At 44.0% G+C, this 22,388-nt stretch overlaps 2 protein-coding genes across 3 annotated transcripts in view; one reads left to right on the top strand and one right to left on the bottom strand.

Annotated features, from left to right (window-relative positions):
- mtcl2 (microtubule crosslinking factor 2) overlaps positions 1 to 7,016 on the top strand; it is a 91,914-nt gene extending 84,898 nt beyond the window's left edge. For both annotated transcript variants that reach the window (XM_080496400.1, XM_080496401.1), the window contains exons 18-24: positions 1,218 to 1,282; positions 1,397 to 1,544; positions 1,673 to 2,263; positions 2,712 to 2,973; positions 3,084 to 3,356; positions 3,785 to 4,182; positions 4,269 to 7,016. In XM_080496400.1, the coding sequence (XP_080352526.1) occupies positions 1,218 to 1,282; positions 1,397 to 1,544; positions 1,673 to 2,263; positions 2,712 to 2,973; positions 3,084 to 3,356; positions 3,785 to 4,182; positions 4,269 to 4,403 (1,872 nt within the window). In that variant the 3' untranslated portion in view covers positions 4,404 to 7,016. The remainder of the gene's footprint in view (positions 1 to 1,217; positions 1,283 to 1,396; positions 1,545 to 1,672; positions 2,264 to 2,711; positions 2,974 to 3,083; positions 3,357 to 3,784; positions 4,183 to 4,268) is intronic.
- A 10,935-nt stretch (positions 7,017 to 17,951) lies between these two features.
- dnajc16 (DnaJ (Hsp40) homolog, subfamily C, member 16) lies at positions 17,952 to 22,145 on the bottom strand. The gene is made up of 15 exons (XM_080495965.1): positions 22,099 to 22,145; positions 21,641 to 21,823; positions 21,491 to 21,557; positions 21,071 to 21,395; positions 20,795 to 20,979; positions 20,594 to 20,698; positions 20,337 to 20,495; positions 20,131 to 20,261; positions 19,837 to 20,020; positions 19,579 to 19,758; positions 19,405 to 19,481; positions 19,051 to 19,131; positions 18,823 to 18,912; positions 18,566 to 18,736; positions 17,952 to 18,473 (listed from the first exon to the last, which is right to left on the bottom strand). The coding sequence occupies exons 2-15, from the start codon at positions 21,811 to 21,813 to the stop codon at positions 18,026 to 18,028; spliced, it is 2,376 nt and encodes a 791-aa protein (XP_080352091.1). The 5' UTR covers positions 21,814 to 21,823; positions 22,099 to 22,145; the 3' UTR covers positions 17,952 to 18,025.
- Positions 22,146 to 22,388: the final 243 nt, after the last annotated feature.

Raw genomic sequence — 22,388 nt, forward strand, 5'->3', positions numbered from 1 at the left:
CTTGGAATGATACAATCTGACTGGATGAGGCTGCATGTCTGCGATAAGGAGGACATCAAAAGTACATCAAGTCAATGGGTCAAAAGTGTGTTTTTTTGCTCTTTTGCTCGTCTCTTGCAAACTTTTTCTGTCATTTTTTTCCCGTACAGCTTGTGATGTCGAGGGTCAAAATGACTGTGTATCCTTTCAGTTAATGGATAGGTTGTTTGCCAGCAAGGGTTGCAAACAGCAGCTCTTCGATTGTGAGCAGGCCCAACATGTTTTACCCCTGAGGTTTTGGGGTAGTAAAACTGCGGTGTTTTGGCTGGTACTTTTCATCTGTACAGTTTAATTCTTGCGAGCCAACACCACACAGCTCTGAATGCCCGCACTGGTGTTTCTGCCTGGCTGCGGTAAAGCTCAGCTTGCTAGGAAAACACAGACATATCTGCTGGTTATAAATCAGAGCAGTGTGTTTGGAGCAGCGAGTCAGGCTTGGGTGGAGAAGGATTACATTTGTGGTCATTATTTAACTACCTCTTCGTCAGACGTATACTATAATTCCCAGTTTGGGCTCTTCAGTCATCTCTCCGTTTACTGTAGTTTCCATCTCTCCCTACTTGCCTGTCCTCCTTTTTTATGTTTACTCTACGATGGACTGGTGGCCTGTTCACCTTCCCCCCGTCTTGACCCATAGTCTTTGGAAACTTCACAGTTGTACCTCATTATTTAAATTCACACTCATTTCAGCCTTTGTCTGAGTCTCTCCACTGAAAATTGTCAGGTACTGTCATGCGCTGACACTCAAGAACAATACCTGCCCCCCCCCCCCATGCTCTTAACATCAGAGCATCAGAATCTGCTCTCTTGATGTTCTTTCTCCCTCCTTCCATCCTTTCCTCTGAGGCTAAATGATTTGTTGGTGCGATATTGTTCCTCAAGCGTGAAACACACTGACTCAGCAGCAGTGTGTGTGTGTGTGTGTGTGTGTGTTTGCATGCATTCTTGCCACAGATATATTACACCAGACAAAGTCGCCTCTCCCCTCCGGTTGAATGAAATGGCAAAGGGAGAGAATATCAGGAAGTTGACGTCTTACAGGGTGTGAAAAAAACGTTAAAAACAGAAAAAGAAGCCATTTGTTCAGACGTTGCAGGTCATTTAAATGCTAATAAGCTGTAATAAGGATTCTGGTCTTCCTCTCTTCGTGACACTCTTGCTCTAATTTGTGCTTACAGTCAAAGCCACCAGGCAGCGAATCATCTGCAGACGTGGTTGTTGCTAATGGGACAGGCTCGCCAAGGTAATGACGAAAAACACAAGTGTTTCCTTGAATTTGACTCGTTTCACTGTTTATTACAGCCAGAACAGATTATGTGAATGGATTAACTGCTCCTTTCTTCTTATTTGTGAAAAGGGTGAAATCCACGTCGGAGCTGGACAGCTGTGAGGTCAATGGAACAGCCAATCAGGAAGAGAAGCCACATTTTTCAATCCCACCTGTTTTCGATCGCTCAGAGCTGAGTGACATCGCCAAGAAAAACTGGACCTACCTGAACAACGAGGTACAAAGCTTAAAAGAGTTCAGTCCATGTGTGTTGTATTGAAGCTCGAATGACTCCAGACAGATTTATTTCCTCAATAAATGCATCAATATGTGTCCTGGCCTTGTGTTTGGTGTCTCTTGGCTCAGGCCCCGCAGCTCGGGGACACGTGTAAAACCTGGGATGGCCCCAGTGGCTCCTGCAGCGGCTTGCTGGGCTCACAGCTGGACCTGGAGTCAGTGCAGAGGAGCTACACTGCTCCGGACCGCACCGGCATCAGGATCTACTACAGCCCTCCTGCTGTGCGACGCATGGAGCACCGGAGGAGGAGCCAGGAGGCCAAAGAGCTTCAGCACAGCCAGAACGCCGGCTCCTCGCAGGGCCTGAACGGCTCTGAGGCAGACGAATCGCCGCCGGGTATTCAGCACCAGCAGCCCCCGTCGCCCTGCTTCTCTTCGTCCTATGAGCAATGGCTGAGCTCGCTGTCCAAGCAGCACCGGGAGCTCCTGGAGAGCCGGAGCATCACCAGCTCCATGCCCAGTGTCCTCAACAGCAGCGTGAGCAGCTCAGCTAACAGCGTTGTCGAGGGGATGACGTCCTCTCCTGCCTTCCACGGGCTGGAGATCGGGGAGATATCGGCCAACTTAAGCGACGACATGAAGGAGATGACCAACTGTGTCCGTCAGGCCATCCGCTCGTCTTCTCTGGAGAGGAAATCCAGCAAGGAACCCGGCAGTCAGGTGAGGCGTCTTCATTCTGTCAAATTACTCCATTGGTGGTTTGACCCCCTCATAGGTTCAGTTTATTTTTGGAAACTGGAACATGTTTTCACCCATAGCCACATTTCTACCTATTCACTTCAGGTGAAAAAACAACGTATTGTTATTAGTAATAGTTTAGTTAACAAGTTTAGCCAGGATAATTAGAGCCACTATATGAAGAGAACATGCAGGATGTGACAGTATTGTGAGTATTATATAGCAATATGATTGCATTTAATCTGTTTAATTTTGCAATAACCGTAACATTTTGATTTTGTGCAGCCGCAGCGTAGATTTTTAGATGTGGTAATACAGAAGAACACGTTTTTTGTTTGTATCTCTGTTATTAATTCAAATAGGTCTTCATTTGAGCCTATTCATCTATAAATATATTAAATACTCTCTAAAATGTAACGTTGTCTTCCAGATGGTGGGTGTGTCCACCAGGTCCACGCAGACTGCAGCCCAGTACGTTAGCGTCGGGCTTCAAACCGACAACCTTCCCAGCAGCAGGGCAGGGTTACACTCCAAAGCCTGGTCACCTCGTCCATCGCCCACCACCTCGTCCTTGGCGTCGGCCCGAACTCGGCAGATTTCCACATCGTTGGATAAAGTTCACAGCCGCATCGACAGGCCCTGCTGCTCGCCCAAGTACGGATCACCGAAGCTCCAACGCAGAGTCTCCTCAGGTGGGGTTTTTGTCTTAATTCCTTTCATTTTACCACATTAAACCACTCTTGTAATTCTTGAATCTGTACTGTGACGTCCTTGGTGAGATGGCTATCGGTTTCCTCTGCAGGCTCCACCTCCAGGTTGGACGGGGCGTCATCCTCCTCCTCCAGGGACCGCAGCCTGTGGAGCCTCCAGCAGAGATCCTTGGGTGGAGGAGGAGGAGGAGGAGGAGGAGGAGGAGGAGGAGGAGGAGGAGGAGGAGGCGGCGGCTCGGCCTGGGCTCGCTCCACCACCACCAGGGACAGCCCCGTGCTGAACGGCCTCACCGACGGCCTCTCCAGTCTCTTCAGCGTGGTGGAACACTCTGGAAGCACAGAATCGCTCTGGAGGAGCGACGTAGGTGAGATCCTGTAGGGTTAATACGTCATCTTACTGAAACACTGGAATTAAGACATTCATCGTATCTGGAATGGAACTCTCTCATCTTCTTTTGAACATGTGGTGAGGAAATGTCTAAAAAGGATTTGTTCAGACATGGAGGAATACTAAATTGCGCATTGAAAATAATAAAACAATGAGCTCCCAGAGCTCAAGACACCAGCAGCTGTTACTTACACAGTAAGTTTAGAAGGCAAAAGCATCTTATAAGAATAATAAATTGCTAAACAATCTCTTATTATATGTTCCTCACAGTTTATACAAACGTCCTGGACTTCCTTCCTTTATGTTTGCTTTCCTATTAATTATTATTTTTAAATGCCATCGACTTGGCCAAGGCTGTATATTAGTGCTGTGTGTCGTAATCCTATTTAATCTGTTTATCATCAGGGCCCAGTCAGACTGCCAGCCCAGCCCGGCAGCCCCCTGCAGGGAAACCCTCCGTAGCAGCAGTGAGTGCCACAGACGCCGGCTCTCAGCGGTACGGAGGCCTCGTGCAGGAGTTCTTCAGAAACGTCTGCAGCAGCCGCAGCCCGGCAGCGGTCGCCCTGCCCAGCGAGAGGCCGCTGAGGGACTCCCTCGGAGGCCTGGCTGGTCTGAGCAGCGTCGATGAACCCAAACCGGAGTGCGTGTCAGTCGGGGTCGGGGGTCTCGGCACGCTGGCCGGTCTGGGCGGAATCAACGACAATGTGACCAGAATTGTTAACAAGAGGTTCATGAGGCAGACCGCCGGGGAGGAGATGGTCAGCATCATGGGAGGAGGGAAGGAAGCGGGATCTGGGACGGAGGTGAGACGAAAACAAACTCCCGAACTTCATTGAAAATGACCCGAAACTCTCAAATATGGTCTCATCGATGTGTTTCTGTTTCCCAGGAGGCGACTTGTGACTGCGCCGCCCAGTCTTCCTGCTTCGCCCGTCCATCCAGACCGGCAGTGCGCCACTGCAAGCACCGCCCGCAAGAGGCTCCGACAGCAGCGGAGGAGAAGGTGGAATCCAGCATTGAGTGACCACACTCCCACTGCCTCGAGCAAACACACACACTCACATGAAGCAATACTGATTAATAACAAACGCTACTGCCATATACACCTCTCACACACACACCCAAACACACACACACACACACACACACACACACCAAATGTACAGATGCACCAAGAACCTGCCACACGGACACACTGCCAAATGCAACACATACACACTGATAGCACACCACACAGACTGCCCCACAAACCTACGACTGCCACAAGCACACACTCATTAACACACACACACACACACACACACACACACACACACACACACACACACACACACACACACACACACACACACACACACACACACACACACACACACACACACACACACACAGCACCCAGGCAATAGCACTGTTGTTTCAGACTGTAAAAACCAGATGCCAAGGACAGGAAGGACTGCGACCCCAACCAAGACCCAAACCTACCAGCAGGATTTGCTCACTAACAGTTAAAGAGTCTAACATGGAACACATTGATGTCAGGACCAGCTCTAACTCACATGAGATCATGTTCTACAATTGGTCTGCCCCAGAGGGAGAATCCACCTTAACAACGTCAACAAGCGGCCATGTTGGATTTCTTTAGAGGCCAGGTGGAAGAGGCGATGCGTATGAAGTTATTAAAAACCAGTGCAGCAGGAAAATCGGCGCCGTGTTGGAGATCTGAACCCCACGATTCCTGGTGGGCTGAAAAAGTGACACGACTTCGATGAATTAGCACAAAATCTCTCCCGGCACGGATCTGAAAACGTCATGACACTTCTACTTCAGTCATGGACAAGTTTACAAGCGTCTCCTTATTGTTTCGAGAAGAAAGGAAAAAAATCAAATATTGGACTACAATTCCCAGGACGTCGATGATGGACGTTTGGACTTCACAGCTCTTCAAACAGGATCACACAGTGATCATAGCGGGGACCTTCAGTCATTGGTATTTATTAGTAAACCTAAATAACAAACAGGAGCCTTGTTTGGATTTTACTGCATCTCCGTAAAAGACTTTTGATCACCAATCCGAGGACACTCTGTGACATTGTAGCCACGACTCAAACCTCCTCAAACCTTTTGAATGTGTCGTCGTAGGTTCTGATTTGGAAATTGGCCCTTTTGGTTTAAACCTGCTTCAGCAGGCTTGAAGTTCCTGCTTTCACATTGTTGTGATTCAGAATTTCTCATCTTTAGGTGAACCGATGACGACAGCGGTGCATTTTTCTGCTTCTTTCACCGGTTTCAAATCAAGCATCTCAGTTTTATAGTTATTTCCCCGGTAACATTAGGCTTTGAACCTGGTTTAAGTAGCTGTATTTTTATACTCGACCCTCTTCGTGTGAGATGTGAGCTGAAGGTGTATCTGCACAGAAAATTTAGTCATTGCATTTGATTAGAGAAAAAAAAAATGTATCCAGAACTTGTTTGTTTTCTCCTCTTGTCAGCTTTTCCATGGTCGGATGAAACGGGCTGTTTTTAAATTCTCACTTATAACCGTTTTTCTTTGTCTTTTCTATTTGCTGGAGTTGTAGTCCGACACAGACAGAAGTGAAAAAAATGTAGCATCAGGAACACTGACGTGTTCAACCACCATGTGTATCTCTGATTTCCCCAAAATAATCACAGGGAATCTTTTGCCCAACGTGAGATTGACTCACGGAATTTACAGCCACAAAATGCCAGAAAAGGTTTTGTCTTTGCGACTCATTTCTCTGCCTCTGTTTCATCACTCTGATATTCAAAGTGCCTGTTACGATCACCTGGTGTTCTTTGTTTTTTTTGTTTTTAGCGCACACCAAAACTGGACTCCACAGAAACTAAAACACAGACCCTGCGAGCCTTTTTTTTTTTTTCTAAGTGAGATTGTTTTTATGCAAATAATTGCAATCAGAAAGTAGTAAAGTTCCTCTAAAGTACTGTACCGCAGTGTAGAAAATTGTAGTATAGACACTAAATATGAATTTTCTTTTTTTTTTTTTAAATATCAAGGGTTATATATTATATTTCTGGAAAATATAGTTATAAATTATTTTTGTTTTGTTTATTTTTCAAAGGGCCATTTACTGGACGTATCGGCCCGTTACCGTTCTTACTATTCAGTTGTTATGGTGCTACTTCGATTCACTCCAACCACGTTGACATGCGTTTGTATGAGGGGAGCCGTCCAGCCACCGTTCAGTGAGTCAGCAGTTTAAAATAGGGCATTACACTGGAAGTGTGTGTATTTAAATAACACGGGGAGGAAAACCCACAGTCTGCATGCTGCTGTCTGTCTCCACCGAAACCAAACCTCTTCAAACGCTGCCGTCCCGATCGCCGTCGGACCGGACCGTCTGGTTTGAGGTGGTTGGCTGAACCACAGAAAACCAGTGACCTCATGTGTCTCGTGAAGCGCGGCTGATAATGCTGAGCACACAGGCTTTTTGTGTCACATTTTATAATATATTTTACAGCTTGGTAGCGACAAACCACATGAGGAAAACGCGTCAGAGAGAGGCAGTAAATTCATCAATGAAAAAAGTCTTTTTAAAAAGTCATACCGTGTCCAGACTCTGTCAAATACCCAGAGTGACAATAATATTTGCTTCTTGCATCAGCAAGTATGGTAAAAGTGGATATTGGGGGGGGGGGGGGGTTCTGCAGGTTTCTAGTCTGCTACATTTCATAGCAACACTTATTGAGTTTGAGTGTTTTAATCTAGGATCAAACAAACATTTCTACCTTTTGACAAATGCAAGTTGCGATCTTAGCTTTAAGTTAGTCAACAGATTGCACGCTGACTTTAGTGGGACTGGACTGAAAAGAGTTATCTGTTGTCACCAAGGTGAGAGAGATCTCTGCATGCAGTGAAAACACCCTGGGTAATAACGTTTAACAGCCTGAGCCTAAAAAACCCCGTCTGCAGTGAACACCACCGATTAATGACTCAGCCTGTCGCACACACATCAGGATGAGGGTTTTAAAACCACAAAGGAACCTTAATCATACGCTAAAATTAGATTCTGTTGAGTCTTCAAACCAGAGGTGTCCGACTCATTTCTTTTCATTGGACACATGCAGCCCAGCTTGACCTCATTAGGGCCAGGTCAGTAGAATTAGAGCATAATAGCCAACAAAGTGAATAAATTAATAAACCTGCTATACACTTTTTTTTTTATTGCAATCAACTTTTATATACACAGAGTTGTATTAAATTCCAATTGCAAGTTGGCACATGTGATTTGACTGAGGGCTCCAGTGGAAATTAGGAGATTCATTGAACCTTTTTTTAAACATGTTAGAGGCAAATGATTCCTTCATCAACACAGAGCCTCAGTCAAACCAAAAGCTCTCGATCTATTACCGTATTAATTACTGCTGTATTACTGTGTATGATAATGTAGAGATGATGCAGAACCATTCAGCGACAGGGACTTGTGCATTGTGCACAGCTGCTTTTTTGGAAAATGATGTGATTTAGGTCATCCCCAATTGCAAGATAAAAAAATACTGAAAGACTTTTTATGATGGCCTGTTTTTAACAAAGTTTACCAGATTGTGTTTCTACCTCTTCCCCTTTTACATACACTCAGACGCACCATGCAATAACACAGAGCTTATTTATGATGATGTTTGATATTCCCAATGTTATTCACTCTCAACTGTCCACAAGTAAGTCATTTTAGTGCCTTTCCTCTATAAAGATGTCTTGGTTTGCCTAAAAGTTTTACTTTTCAGTGATTATTTGGCTTCAGCCTCATTGTAACGGTGATGCCAAATTGCTCAGATTTAAGATTTAATTCTTGTTTTGTTTCGCTTTTTGTTAGTAGGCGCAGAATAATTAGTGTTTACATTCATCCTCACTCCATGTTTTTTCAAGCCAATGTAAGTTCTCAGTGTCAAGGTCAAGAGTGCAGCCTCAAAAATGGGCCTTTGTGAGCAGACTTCCAAACGAGGAAAATTTGGACCAATTTTTACACTTTAGCAACATGGTTGACATTTTTTTAACACAACGTGAAGATGAAACTGGCACTGTTCATAAAATTATTGATTTGCACCGAAAGTAATCTGTCAAAGCTGGAAAAAAAAAAACATCTCACTCCTGCTGGTTCTACCTGCAGCTTCATCACTTTTCTATTGAAAACCTCAAAGAAAGCTCAAATTCCTCCGTGATGTCACTGACCGGTGGACTACCCCCCCCTCAGGTGACCACTGTCAGACATGTCAGCCAATCACAGAGCCGGTTTAAACTGCGTCGCCAGCCAATGACGGGTGACTTCCTACTGGTTGTACAAACATGACTCCAGCGTTTTTAAAATGTTTTTCCCCATTCCAGTTCATGTGATTATTATATGCTGGGAGTATGTACATGAATTCTTAGCTGTTCATAATGTTTGCTAAACTGCCTGTATATCCGCTTTATATAACCCGACTCTTGTCTTTTGTTTTAATAATGCTTGATTCTTAAATCAATGGAGAATGCAATGATAGCTGAATAAAATCGAGTACTTGGTAAGAGAAAGTGTGATTCTGAAAAGGGAGGGAAAGGTTTGTACTCTTTGTCCTTTAGTTTCTTTGAGAAAAGCTGAATGTCAGCAGTCGATCCGACTGTGGAAGTATGTAGCTCTCTCACTTTACAGTCCACACTTGAGCATTTCTTCTGTACATAGGTGCATTTTCAAAAATAATAAGTAAAGTAAAAAGAAAAAGGTGGCAGCAAATGCTCAGTGGAAAAATTTGATCCATGTGGATTTTTAAAAATGGGGTTTGGGAGTGGGGGGGGGGGGGGGGGGGTTTCGACCAGTGTAGCTTGTAAAACAAGATACATCTGCTTCCTGTTTGTCATAGAAATAACAAATAAATGTTTGATGGACTTTAATAGTTTTGTTTTCTTATTGTCTGTGTATTGTGTCTTTATCCTCCCTCGCATTTTTTTTTTTTTTTTTTTTTATAAAACATCAGCCGATCACAGCCTCAAATGTTTCTCAGTGTGTCCACTTTCACTTTTGTGAATTTAATATTACAAATACTTATCTTCATTTTATTTATTTATTCATTTAATTTTCCATTTTTCCTAAAATGAGACGATAATATACAGGTTATAACTATCATGTTGAAAATTATACCGAATGTGTTGGGGTTTGTTTAATCGCAACTGTATTCAATTATGTTCTGAATCAAAAAGGTAAACAAGAATATAAACAACACAGTCAGTTTTAGTGACGACAGTCATAAATAAAGTGAATGTACAAGATACAAATTAAAGCTATAAGCAGTGTTGAACAGGTCCTCGCCCACCCAGGCACATCGGAATGTGGTGTGATGTTGAATTTCAGTGCAACATCAGAGTGCGATGTGATTCCTCCAAATTATCACATTTTCTTTAGCTGGGCCTGATGACTGCAAATTGTTGCAAAAAGTTTTGAATGTTTTGGCCCTCAAAAACACATTTTCCCCGAATGAAAAAAGTACAAGAGTTAACAATAGCCTTTACAATTTCAATAGGGTCCTTCGACACTTTCAGTGCCCAGACCCTAATAAAAGTGTTCAAGCCCTTAACAAAACAATGCTCAAATGATTAAAGCAAAAAACTAGCAAATGGAAAAATCTAAATAAAGTTACATTTGGTCAGTCTGCTGCTCATTATTTCATGATTAATGCAGGTCACTGTAGAGTCTCACATCTTACTGAATTTTGTACTTTTATGCTGTTTTTTTTTTTTTACATTTTGACAGAAAGTCCCTCATGAAATAGCAACCATTAAAATCCTTCTTAAGAAAATGGCTCAGGATGTGATCTTAAAAGACATTTGAGTTCCGTTTGAGCTCGATGTGCGTTGAGCTTTCTCTTGCAGTTTCATCCACAGCGGTCCACTCGGTGGTCTGCAGGGCACAACCGGGTCAGAAGGTCACAGGTACAGTATTAAAAGGTCTCAGGCCATTTAAACATTTTAAAGGCACCATTAGCATTTTAGAATCTCACAAGCCAGATGGTGAGCTGCACTCCCGAACAACTGGACTGAAGCGAAAATGTGGTAGATCCCAAGTTGGGGTGTAACGGCTTGTTCATTCTTTCTGCAGCAGTTGGCATTCTCACTTCAAACCGAGACGTTCGTGGGTTAGAATCTGGTCTGCTTGGCGTTTGCGTGTTCTCCCTGCACATGGAATGGGTTTCATCCCACCGTCCAACAACATGCATGTGACGTTATTGATTGAAGTAATTATTATTTTCCTCTTCCAGGTTTTTTCTGAGACATTCAGCTTTCATCTTTGTCGCAATTATAACTGCCTCCAAACGCTGTTCATTTACATGAATGTGGGCCCAGAGATGAAAAGGAAAACTGTTTCCAATGCATTTTCTTAGTGGAAAGTGCTTTTTATCTCTGAGTTTGTAAAGTCTCCTGACATTAGGTGGGATAGACAGATGGTGTTTTTTTTGCGACTCAGATTTTGTTAAAAAAACAACTTAGTATGGAGACTTGAATTAAACAGGGAGAATAATTAGGTAGCAGTTAACTTCCAGTTTCCCACAGAGCAGCCAAAACTGCTGACTAAACCTCCCAGTATTTGATCATTGTTTGCCTCTGAAGCTTTGTTCGTATTATCCTTTTGTTGGCGCTGAATCCTCCATATGGCTCCAAGCAGTAATAATGCTGGTTTTGCAAAACCTGATTAGTCTGGAGGAGATTGAGGAGTCAAAGGAAATTTAAACAGACATGACAAGGCACGGAAATCCAAGGAAGGGGTAAATAGAAACCGCTCGAAGGAATGAACAAAGGAGAAATGGTTGAATGTTGTTTTCTGTGAACAACTCGAGGAAGACCCTCATCGATGACTCCTGATCGGCTGGACAGTGCCCCAGAATCTCTTTGAGGCCAACCAAAAATCTCTTTCCTCCTTGGTATCTCCAAACTCCAAGGGCAAACTGGTATTCTTGGGTTGCACTCATGACAGGCAACGGCGAGCTTCTGTCCGCAGCTGCACATAGCCGCCTCCACAATGGAGGTCTTGAACAGGGTCCACTTGTACTCCATATCCCCAACATCCTCATGTGCCTGTCTTTCCCTTTGCAGAACACACGCTCTCGGGTCAAAGGTGACACAATGGCAAAGTTGATCATTGACCCGAGTCCCAAGGACCTCTGGAGCACTGAACTCCAATCACAACTCACCACTCAGTTCCGATCACTCTCATTCGGGTTACCCAGTCATCGTCAACATGTGTGTTAAAGTAGCACAGTAGGACTCCGGAGTCCATTGGCGGTGACCTTTGCAAGGCCTCACCCAGTCGCTCCAAGAAAGCAGAATACTCTGAGCTCTTGTTTAGTGCCACCGAGAGGCAACCTCCTATCCACCGGGATAAACTCCAACCGTGTGGCCACAAGCCAGGGGCTTGTCAGTATCCCCACTCCTGCCCAGTGCCTCTCACCCTGTGCATCACCCGAGTAGGAAAACGGAGAGAACATCCCTTACTGATGAGCATGGTTCTAGAGTCCATGCTGTTTATGGAAGTGAGTCCAACTATATCTCGTCAGTACCGCTGAACCTCCAACATCAACTGTGACTTCTTTCCCTCCAGTGAGGTGATGTTAACGTTCCAAGAGCCAGTCTCTGTACCAGGGGTCGACGGCACCTGGTCGATCTCCACTTTCTCACAATGCATGAGAATGTCCCCCTCCCCCATGTTGGACTTTGCAGACGATGGGCAGATGAAGGCCTCCCACATAGCTTCTTTCAGCTGTACCCAACTGTGTGAATAATGTATGTAGCAGTGTAAACATTATATAAAGTTAATTATTTTTTGTGATGTTTCAACAGCCAAAGCTTTAACGTCAAACCACATTTCCTTTATCTGCTCATCTAACTGCAAAAAAAAAAAAAACAAACCCTAATGCAAGTATATCAATATTTGAGCATGTATGGATTTTCTCTTTCCTCGCCTCACTGCTTAATTTAATTCCTCAGATTGTTTTCTGTATGCTAGACTGAGCCCACATCTCTCCGCATGAGTCAAACTAAGGTGTGGCTTTGACTTCAAGTCTGTTTATTCAGCCAACTCCGACTGTGGGATTACAAGATGTGTGCATTATGCAAATATCCTCCAAACTTTAAAAAAAAAAAAATTAGCTTTCACTTTGTGCCTTTACTTCTTCAGTAAAACTTACTTCAGCCTAAAGATTTAAGTTTTTCAGACAAAATGTTCAAAGAATTTATCTAAAGTCTGAGAGCACACAGTAGGATGTCATAGCTCAAGAGTGCGCGCATGCGTGTCTCTGAACCTTGCAGAAATAGGTCAGCATTAGAGGAAGCATGAGAAAGTCTTATCTATGAGCAGGCACTTAAAACCAAGTTGCTCTTGTATCGGCCTATCTATGAGAATGGGGCAGTGGTTTCTGAAGTTTCAGAAGATTTTAGGATGACGAAAGGCTGAATTTAAAAGTCTTTTCAGTTTAACTTTGGAATTCTGCCATAGAAAGTCATCATCCAATCCCAGACTGGTGGTTTAATACTTCTTTTTTTGATGTGTGCCAAATTGTTAACGTTAGTATGATAATAATCAGTTTTCGTCCGTGTGTATACAGGACATAAACATTAACTATGGTAAGTACACGGACCATCGTGGACAGACAAAGTTGGATTGCTATTCCAGGTGACTCAACTATAAAACTATCAAGTCCCAGTCCCCTACAGGAGCTCTGCAGCTGTTTCCATGTGTAACAAGCTCATGGAAAACTCAGTATTTGTAAAGACATTACATATTTATTTCACAGTAAGCTGCATTACTGTTAAATATGTGGTGATGTGGCTTCATAGCGAATGATTACTGAAATAGTCGGTCAGCTCTCTGTATCCTCCATCGCTCTGTAGGTATTTGACTGTGCTTTCAGTTATAATACCGACAGTTTTAATCATAAGCTTTCGCTTATATGAGATAAAGTGTGTGTCCATTATCAAAGTTGTAGGATGAGGTTTAATCATGTGTATCTCGCTGTTATAGGTGCAAAACACAAACACACACAGGAACAGAGGTACAAACACAGGATGCAGTCAATGAGGCTCCACCATTTAAACCTGGAGGCCAAGAAAGGTTCTGAAGCTCCTCAAGTGACTAAATGCAGACAACAAACACAAAGACATCAAGTCTCACACACACACTGTTGAAATGTCTGCCAAGAAATGTGGTAAAGGCCAAATCTACTCCAAGAGGAAGGGAGTGACTTCCCTTTCAGGAAACACCGACGGCGTGCTGTCAAGTCATTCTTACCTTCAGTAAAAGCACAAACACCTGACCTCATATCAGAGAAACCAAGGATTTTTAGTAGCGATAGCACCCGAAAAAATCCATTGAAATTAGCAGCGGGGGGGGGGGGGGGGGGGGTTAACGCTTTCAGTCCGATATGTTATTTCCTCATTCTGTAGTTGGCCTATTTTCTCTTCCTGATAATCAAATACCGAGATAGGAAAATACACAGGGGAGGCCTGGAAGGCTGCATTGATAGCATAGGCTCAATTAAAAGGGTCAGTGAGTACAAGAGGCTGACAGAGGGAGGAGAGAAAGAACTGGATGATAGCCGTCTCCTTTTTATGTTTGTATGTAATGTTGGAATAAACTACTGGTTTAAAAGGGTCCCTATTCGAGGTGCGTCAGGTCAAGATGAGAAAAATCTCCTTCAAAAAAAAAAAAGAGAGAGACGAGCCGGCAGTGTTACAACACGCAGCTGTCGGTCATCTTCACCTCTGACACCCTCTCAGACCAGGATAGCAACAGAGGTATAGTGAAGGTTGACGGTACAAGGACTTCTATAAAAACACAGCTTGTTCTGACCGCGGGAGGAGAAGTCTTGCTGGTGACTTTGGGATTAACATGTGACCAATGACCTGTGTGCAGCATGGCCTTATCTGGAGGGTTGAACTCCAAGCAGCTGGGATAGGAAGAGTCTGATCATTGTGTATCGACACCGGGGTCCCCGTGCCGATTCCGTCCTTGATCGAGTGTTACAGTGGAATATTTCTGCATGAGACATTGGAATGGTCCTCTGAGATGTCTTCTCAGTTATATGGTTCAGAGATCAAAGAATGAGGTGTGAATGAAAACTATAATGAGGGACAGTAGCAGCAGTAATCATAGTGCTATAATAAGGACGTCTACTTGTGCAATAATAGCTTCTGGAAGGTGCACTGCTCACTGTCTCCGTTTCAGTGCTGTCACAAGTTATTTTCTCTGTAAAGCAACACTATGAGCTCGCCAATCCAAAAATTACTTGTACTTCAAATGTTGTATTTGTGAGAACAACAAAGGAACAAAGACTCGCTCACTGTCACTGGACTTGTTGGTGTGAGACGCCCTCTTGTGGCAGAAGGTAAAGACTTCTTTTTTTCATTTTTATTGAGCTAAAACTATTTTAAATCCAAGTAAATTAATCCAATCAAGCACGGAGGATGGATGGATGGATGGATGGATGATGGATAGATAGATAGATAGATAGATAGATAGATTTTCTAATAAGCTGTAGACACGGTTATCTCTTCTGAGCAAACAAATACCAGTCAGATGTAAAATGTATGTGTGTGTGTATATATATATATATATATATATATATATGTATATATCACTGATATAAAACCGAACAGATTGAGGCAGTCCTCAGCTCGATGTTTCTCCATCTGTCACATCTCCAAACTTTGATTAAAGCATCTGCAGGGCATGTCAAAATTGGAACGGATGCATAAGACAAAGACTGAAATGTATAGTTTGGTAAAAACATGTTAAATGTAACCTCAGGTGAATATTTGCTTCATTTCTTTCTCTGTTCTTGCAGCTGCTTTCAGGCTGTTTGCAGGTATAATGTGTGTGCAGGATAGCGGAACACATGTTAGTCTGAATGCCTGCATTGAACAAATGTGTTTTTCAAGTGTTTCTGCAGGCATAACGACCACATGTGGTTTCTCGATCCGCCGGCTGAGCTGTGTTATGACTCTGTTCCCGCAGGCCGTTTGATTACAGACCATCAATATAAATTCAAATAGTTCTCAAAGAACCTGAGGGCCTGTGTGGATTGTGGGCAATCTGTGTGTCGTTTGCATTAAATCACATCACTGCTGAACAAAGAACAACAACACAAAAAACCTGCCAAAATGGGAACAATATCTACCTTTCTCTTTCTCTATATTCATTCTTTACCTCATATTTGTGCTTCAGTGTCTGAAACTGACGATGTAGACGATGTAAAAGAGACACAAATTTACCTCCAAACATTGCCATTAAATTATAAAAAAAATGTAACAATATATAATATAATGTTAAAGTATCATGAATTATCGTCCAGAAAATGAAACCATCATAAGAATTTATAAAACTATGAGTACCGGTATTTATTAATCGTATTTACAGCCTGCATAGCTGACTTTTTTCAGGAAGGGAAAAAAAAACAACATATTGACAGTAATGTGCAGTGGATTGACCTGCAGTATTAAACAGTTTGACTTGAGGGTATGAATGACCTGTGCTAATTCTCCTTCTGGGATGGAGGCTGTTGTTTATCTTATTATTCTATATTTTTACATGTTTAGTCAAATTTAGGTTAAAAAGAGACATTTTATTCACTGTTAAATTTCTGGAACTGGTGAAAGTTGCAAAAGAAAATTGGAAAAAAGAGGAAACGGGTAGAGAGACCATGCCTTCTCTCATTTCACTCTTCTATCTATTTTGGTTCCTTCTTCCTCCACAAATGATTTTTTATTGTTTGAGTTAATTATTTTATCTGTGTTACATAATTTGTATTACTTTCTTATTTGTGATAACTACAGTTCTTTTTTTTTTTTATAAACTATCACTTGTTTTCACATTCCAGTGTTGAATGCACAACACTGGAATGTGTTGTGCAACAGGTGTCGTTTCAGCTGAGTGGTGATGGTGTGGGATTCACATCAACTCATGTGTCATGCATTCATGTACAAACCTTGCCTCAAAGGTATTTACCTCTATTATTTTTTGTCCTTTGGTGCAAAAGGCAGAATTAACTTTCCATTGAGGGATCATGGGAGCAATAGCGAGTTTTTTCTTACATGAGGTTTTGTTTTGTTTTTTTCCTTTGACCATGCGTCTGTTATTTCATGTGCACACGGCACACATTTTGCATGCCAACATGTAGAAACATCTGCTGAAATGCCGCCAGGAGTTTTTGGGTTCGTATTTCTGAATTCTTTGTCTCGGACGCACACACACAGACACACACACATTTTTTGGAATTTTTATAATAACCCTCAAATTAAACTATTTCAACTGAAATAACATTACCCAAAGCAGCTTTAATAAACATAAAGTGTTTTATTACAACAGGATTAATGCAGACCAATTCAACCATCGTACTTTGTTGTTTTTTCTTTTACACCAATACAAAACTTTGAAAACAAACCACAGTATTTTGATCATGTAAAACATTCATCTTTTCTTTAAAATGCAGCTCTAAGATATAATTCAATCGTATGTAATATTTACAATACCTAATACAAACCCATTTTAACTCATGGACTTTTACATGTAATGTGGAAAAAAATTAAATCAATAAGAGCCAAGTTCCACTTTCAGGTGTTTACTTGATGGTGATTCATCGGCAGGAAAACATTCAGATGACAAAATGAACAAAATGTTTGCTACATGACGCTACTGGCAAACTGAGAGCTGAACAGACCAAGGCTGCGAGTTAGTCATACAAGGTGGTGGTGGAAATATATTTTGATCCCAAAGAAATGTCTTTTTCTGCAGTGATTATGGAAGAACATGAAGTAAAGCCTCGAGGTCCAGCGTGACAAGGCATTATCATGACAGCTCTATTGCACACAAGAATCAGCATTTAGGAGACAATTTATAGCAAAAAAAAAAAAAAAAGAAGTCTGAGCTAAGATGCATCAAAAGGCAACAACATTAAGTGTGTGATTTTTCATGCATCTGTATTCACAGTATTGATTATAAAAGGCGTCATACTCCGTCCAAACTGCTCGTCTGACGACTGAAATGCTTTGAAGACACCGACAGATCGAGGTCACGATCAGCCAGCCGCGTGGAGGCGAGAATAAATCCTATTTTATCTCTTATTAGGTACAACACAGCAGTAACTGTGGCACGTGTCCAGTGTGCCGGTGTGGTAAAAAAGATTTCAGTGCGTCTTCAGATTACGTCGAGTCATTTTGAAGTTTAAATGGATTCACAGGAAGTCCTTCTGAGGTTGTGATCCCGCCTCCTGTAGTCGTATCGGGTGTAATTAGTATCCGTGGAATATTCGAGTCTAGTTGGCCACAGTGATTCAGTGTTCTCTTCTCAAGGCTGGAGCAGCAGCATATCCTTCAATGAAATATGGGCACCACAGTTGAAAACAGCATGCGATGAGTGCAGGAGGTTCACACAGTAGTTGGACTAAAAATTTGTAAACTTAAAAAGAGAAACATATATATATATATATATATATATATATATATATATATATATATATATATATATATATATATATCAGATAATATGTCGAGTGCAAAATATAAAAAGGCAGCTCGAGCCTAACTTTGATAACGAATGGAATCCTTTTCGTGTGACAGCAAATAAATACTAAGCCCCGCCCCCTGGCCGGCGTCTATTTACAGGGGGTGATCTTGTCAATCCCAGGCCAGGTGGGGATGTAGTAGCGAGGCAACGTGCCCTCCATCAGCCTCTCCATCCACAGCCCCAGACGGTCCAGTTTGTGGTGGATCTGCAGGGTCGATGTGCTGCGAGATCGATTGGACTTGCGCGGCGGTTGGTCGTCACGGGACCTGGACCTGGACCGGCCCCCCAAAGCGCCGCCTTCGTCCTCCGACGACCTGTTGTCGTGGTCCTCCCCGGTGTAGACGGGCCTGAACAGACACAGGTATTTCTTGTGGCCGTTGAGTGCCAGCACGTAGCCGGTGTGGTCCATCTTGCGGCTCCTCGCGTCGTCCTCGTCGGCGTCGATCTGCATGGCGTCCTGGGCGTACTCCAGCAGCGTCGTCATCCACTGGCTGTGCTTGTCGATGTTCAGGAAGGAGAAATGCAGAGTCGGGCTCCTGGGGAGAATGACGAGAGGGAACCCATGTGGACTCGGTTTCTATAAATAATCTGCACTTCATTTTGCCTCCACAGGAGACTTTGGGCTCACCCGGTGAAGGAGTACACCTCTTTGGCGAACTTGCTGAGCAGGATGTTCTTGGAGGCGTCGGTGAGCACCAGCACGATGTTCATGTGTCCCGGCCTCAGCTTCACCAGGTTACTGATGTAAGTGATGTCCGTAAGCTCGGTCACCTCCACAAAATTCTTCTTGGGAGGACGACTAGATTCAACGAAAGGAGAAAGTTTGAATATGCCACTGTGAGTTTTACACCGTGAGGTGTGTTGGTATTAAAAATGCATTCTCGCCTCGAGGTACCACCGCTCCCCGATGAGCCATTTTCTGCTTTTGTTCCATCTTTAGCTTTTGGTTTTGTCTGCTTATCGTCACTGGAGTCACTAAAAAACACACACAGGGAAGTCCCGGGAGACATGGGCAGAGCACATAAAGGCGTTATCACTTTGATTTTTTTTTTCTCCAGCTTTCTTTACATATTCCTCTGTCTAAATAGGTTGGAAATGTGTGTTTTTACCCACCTGAAGGCCTGGATGACCACTGTACCAAACAAGATGAATAACGCAGAGAAGATGAGGGACAGAAGAGGCATCATCTCACGCCTGCAAGACATTTACAAGACGCCGCACTGTTTAGATCTCAGGTTCTCGTGAGAGAAGCTTTCATACAAATTACATCCTGAGATAATGAAATAGCTGCTTCAGCACTTTTACGACCAGATTTATTTAGATTTTAAAGCTTTAAGTTATCTAAAATGTGCAATGACTGATGGCTTCTGCCATCCCCCCCCCCCCCCCCCCCCCCCCCAAGACAACATAAACTTTGACAGGATTGGAGTAGAAGAGTTATCTGAATCTAAAATAACTTATACAAACCAGTTGTTATGAAGGATGTCGTCAATGACTTCAGAGAGATAATCGTACGATGCATAGATCCACCGGATTACAAACATCTAGAGAGGGAGATATGAGCTCAGTGAAAGCACCTTGGGTGGAGGTTCATCGCACAACAGGTTTGCTGGGTTTTTTTTTACTTTCAACACAACGTACGGAAGCAAACTCGTTGTTGAGCTCAGGCAGCATTGCATCATGGATGAGGATGGACGGGTCCTTCTGCAGTCGGTCCAGCTCCTCCAAGAGACGCTGCTTGTCCTCCTCGCTGCCGTTCCAGGCCGTAACCGGCTTGTAAAACGCTTTCCCGGCAGCGTTACGCCGCTCCAGGATCACAACCTGTCAATAGACAAGTGAATTTGATTAGCACAGATACCAAAACCCAGCTTCGCTGTAGGACAAGGGTGTCGGTTGAACCTGTGGTGGCGACTGGGCGCTGTCTTTGTTTCGCATGAGGATGTCACACAGCGGTTGCTGGAGGTGTTGGTAAACGTAGGCAAATCGCACAACCTCCCTGGTGTTGGTAGAAGCAAATGAAAGAAAAGCCTGGTTCCCGAAAGCAAAGGTCTCTTCGTCACCTGTGATCAGCAGGACGCAGTATCTGAGGGGAAACGGTATGGTCGATTACAAAACAGCTGCTGGATAAAGGGATAAACGGGAAGTTTCCTTCTCCTTTCATTTGCATTTTGCACGAAAGGTTTGTGTTCTTACTTCCGCCGTCTGTGAAACTGTTTGACGGGACACAGCTCATCAAAGAGCTTCTGATTGACGAGCCGCGGTGCGAGGAGAAACTTGTTGTTGGACATGAACTCTTCGATAATTTGCTTTTTCATTCCTTTTGCCTGCAGAGAGAGAAAAGAAAGTTCGACGGTGTGCCACTCATGTGTCTGCACAGGCTGCATCGCGCTTTGGTTTACCTGTATGATATCAGCGGGCTTGTCAGTGTTCTCTTTGAAGATCAGCATGGTCGGAGCATAAGTGTTAATATTAAACTCTTTCTGCAGGTTCGCCGTCTCAGAGAGGCCCTGGTCCACGTAGCCAAACTGCAGGTAGTCCTTGTAAGCAAAAGCTGTCAACTGTAGAAACACAGTAATGAATGATTGGCATGTTAGTATTAATATGGCGAGCTTGTCTAAACGTTTCCTCGGGTGTATAAATAAAGGGAAGCGCGAACCTTGTACAGTAGAGGAACGGCAGGCACTTGGTCAAACAGAAGCACATGTGGCTTGTTGAGCTCGTGCCAGCTGTTCAAGAACTGCAGGTCATTTTTGTCAGTGACCTGGATTATTGAAAACAGGAGGTGAGCGTAAGTGTGCGTTGCCTTGTTAAGTCCTGCATGTAACGTGCTCGTTTCCGCTGCACGTGCGTTGCTCACCCGCTCCACCAGCCTCTGAGGAAGAAGGTCCTCCACAAACTGCCTCAGGTGCTCCTTGGCTACGGCGTAATGGAAAAACGTCACCTTGCCGTTGATGACTCCGAGTATGGACGGTGTGCGGTGGGCTCCGAGGTGATTCGCCAAGCGTCTCTCGTATCCCACATCCACAACGCCAATTCCAACTCCTGTCGACGGAATAGACACGAGAACACGTCAACCTGCTGATTCAAGCACCTGCTGAATAAATATGAAAAAAAAACAACGGTTGAAACTCACCCAGGCTCTCCATCTCCTGCACCACCTCCTTCCACACTGGTTCGATGTGGATGCAGCTGAAGCACCAGTCAGACGTGATCTTGATCAGGTAGGGTCTCTTGTAGCTGTCGGGGACCACGTTGTTGACGTACTGGTTAAAGTGCAAGGTGTATTTGCCGTCAGTGAAGTCTCTGTGGTTCTTGCTGTTGAAGGGAAAGTTGAAGAAGGACTCGTCGAAGTAGAAGCCGTCGTGACGATTGCCATATCGACTGTTGCCGTACGGCTGAGTGTCATCAGTCTGCCCATAGCGGTCGTAATTAGCACGCTTATCCTCGCTGGACAGGATCTAGATTTGAGGATGAAAAAAAAAAAAAAAAAAGGTTACGTTTCTACCAAAAAGGTACCGCATGCAGATAGACTCCAGTATAAATGAGAGCTCACCTCATAGGATTTGGTGATCTTGATGAACATGTCCTCAGCACCTGGGTTTTTGTTTTTGTCAGGATGCCTTGAGAAGAAGATCATCAGTTAACAACAGACTAAATAAACGCTATAACGCATAGAAACGGGTATACTGGGGGGGATGTTTACCACTCTTTGGCCAGGCGCTTGTAGACCTTCTTGATCTCAGCCTGGCTCGCGCTCCTGGTCACTCCTAATATTTTGTAAGGGTCCATCTCAGGCCCGGCGTGGGTTGATGCTGCCAGCAGCACAGAGAGGACCACCACAGCAGCCAGAGGGAGGGACATCTTTGACCCCGCCATCACAGTTCCCCTTTAGAACACATGAGGAGATCTGTCACATCAAGACAGCGAGAAAAGATGGTGACACAGACTTTAAGAGAGAAAGCTTGTCCTCCACTCTCGGCAGCTGTGCAGTAATACAACATGAAGCTAGCTGGGGATCTGGTTATAGCATGCTAACTGCAGAAGCAAGGCGAGCTGTCATGTTACTAAGCTGCTCCGGCGGGATGAAGCGCAGATTCCCAGCCTCCTGTTGGGGTTATTATCGATGCCACCGGGGCGGAACGTGTCCCCGCACTCAGTCACCTCAAGCAGACGCGCTCAGCCGCCACGACGCCGCATATCAGGCGATGCTCCTGCCCCCCTTCAGATGCTCCTCCAGGAGAAAGCTGATGACAACCTGCTGCCGTGAGGCAGGAGTAAGGAGGAGGAGGAGGATGGATGATGGAGGGAGGCGCCGCCAAACACGAAAGTCATTTTGGGAGATGAAGTGCGCTTGTGCGCTTCGCCGCTGTCCGTTCGGTTTGTTGTGTGGCGCACCGCGCCATTTTAGAATGCAAGTTACAGCCATGGTTACAACTGGCTCCTTTACAATA

Source organism: Blennius ocellaris (assembly GCF_963422515.1).
Source record: "Blennius ocellaris genome assembly, chromosome: 5".
Classification (NCBI taxonomy): domain Eukaryota; kingdom Metazoa; phylum Chordata; class Actinopteri; order Blenniiformes; family Blenniidae; genus Blennius; species Blennius ocellaris.

What these genes read in the sequence shown, in the direction of transcription:
- dnajc16 (XM_080495965.1), bottom strand. Translation starts at nt 21,813, where the DNA reads ATGGCGGGGTCAAAGATGTCCCTCCCTCTGGCTGCTGTGGTGGTCCTC. An exon ending in AAGCGCCTGGCCAAAGAGTG is followed by an intron (nt 21,558 to 21,640) that starts GTAAACATCCCC and finishes CTTCTTCTCAAG; the next exon opens with GCATCCTGACAAAAACAAAA. An exon ending in CAGTTTCACAGACGGCGGAA is followed by an intron (nt 20,021 to 20,130) that starts GTAAGAACACAA and finishes GTTTCCCCTCAG; the next exon opens with ATACTGCGTCCTGCTGATCA.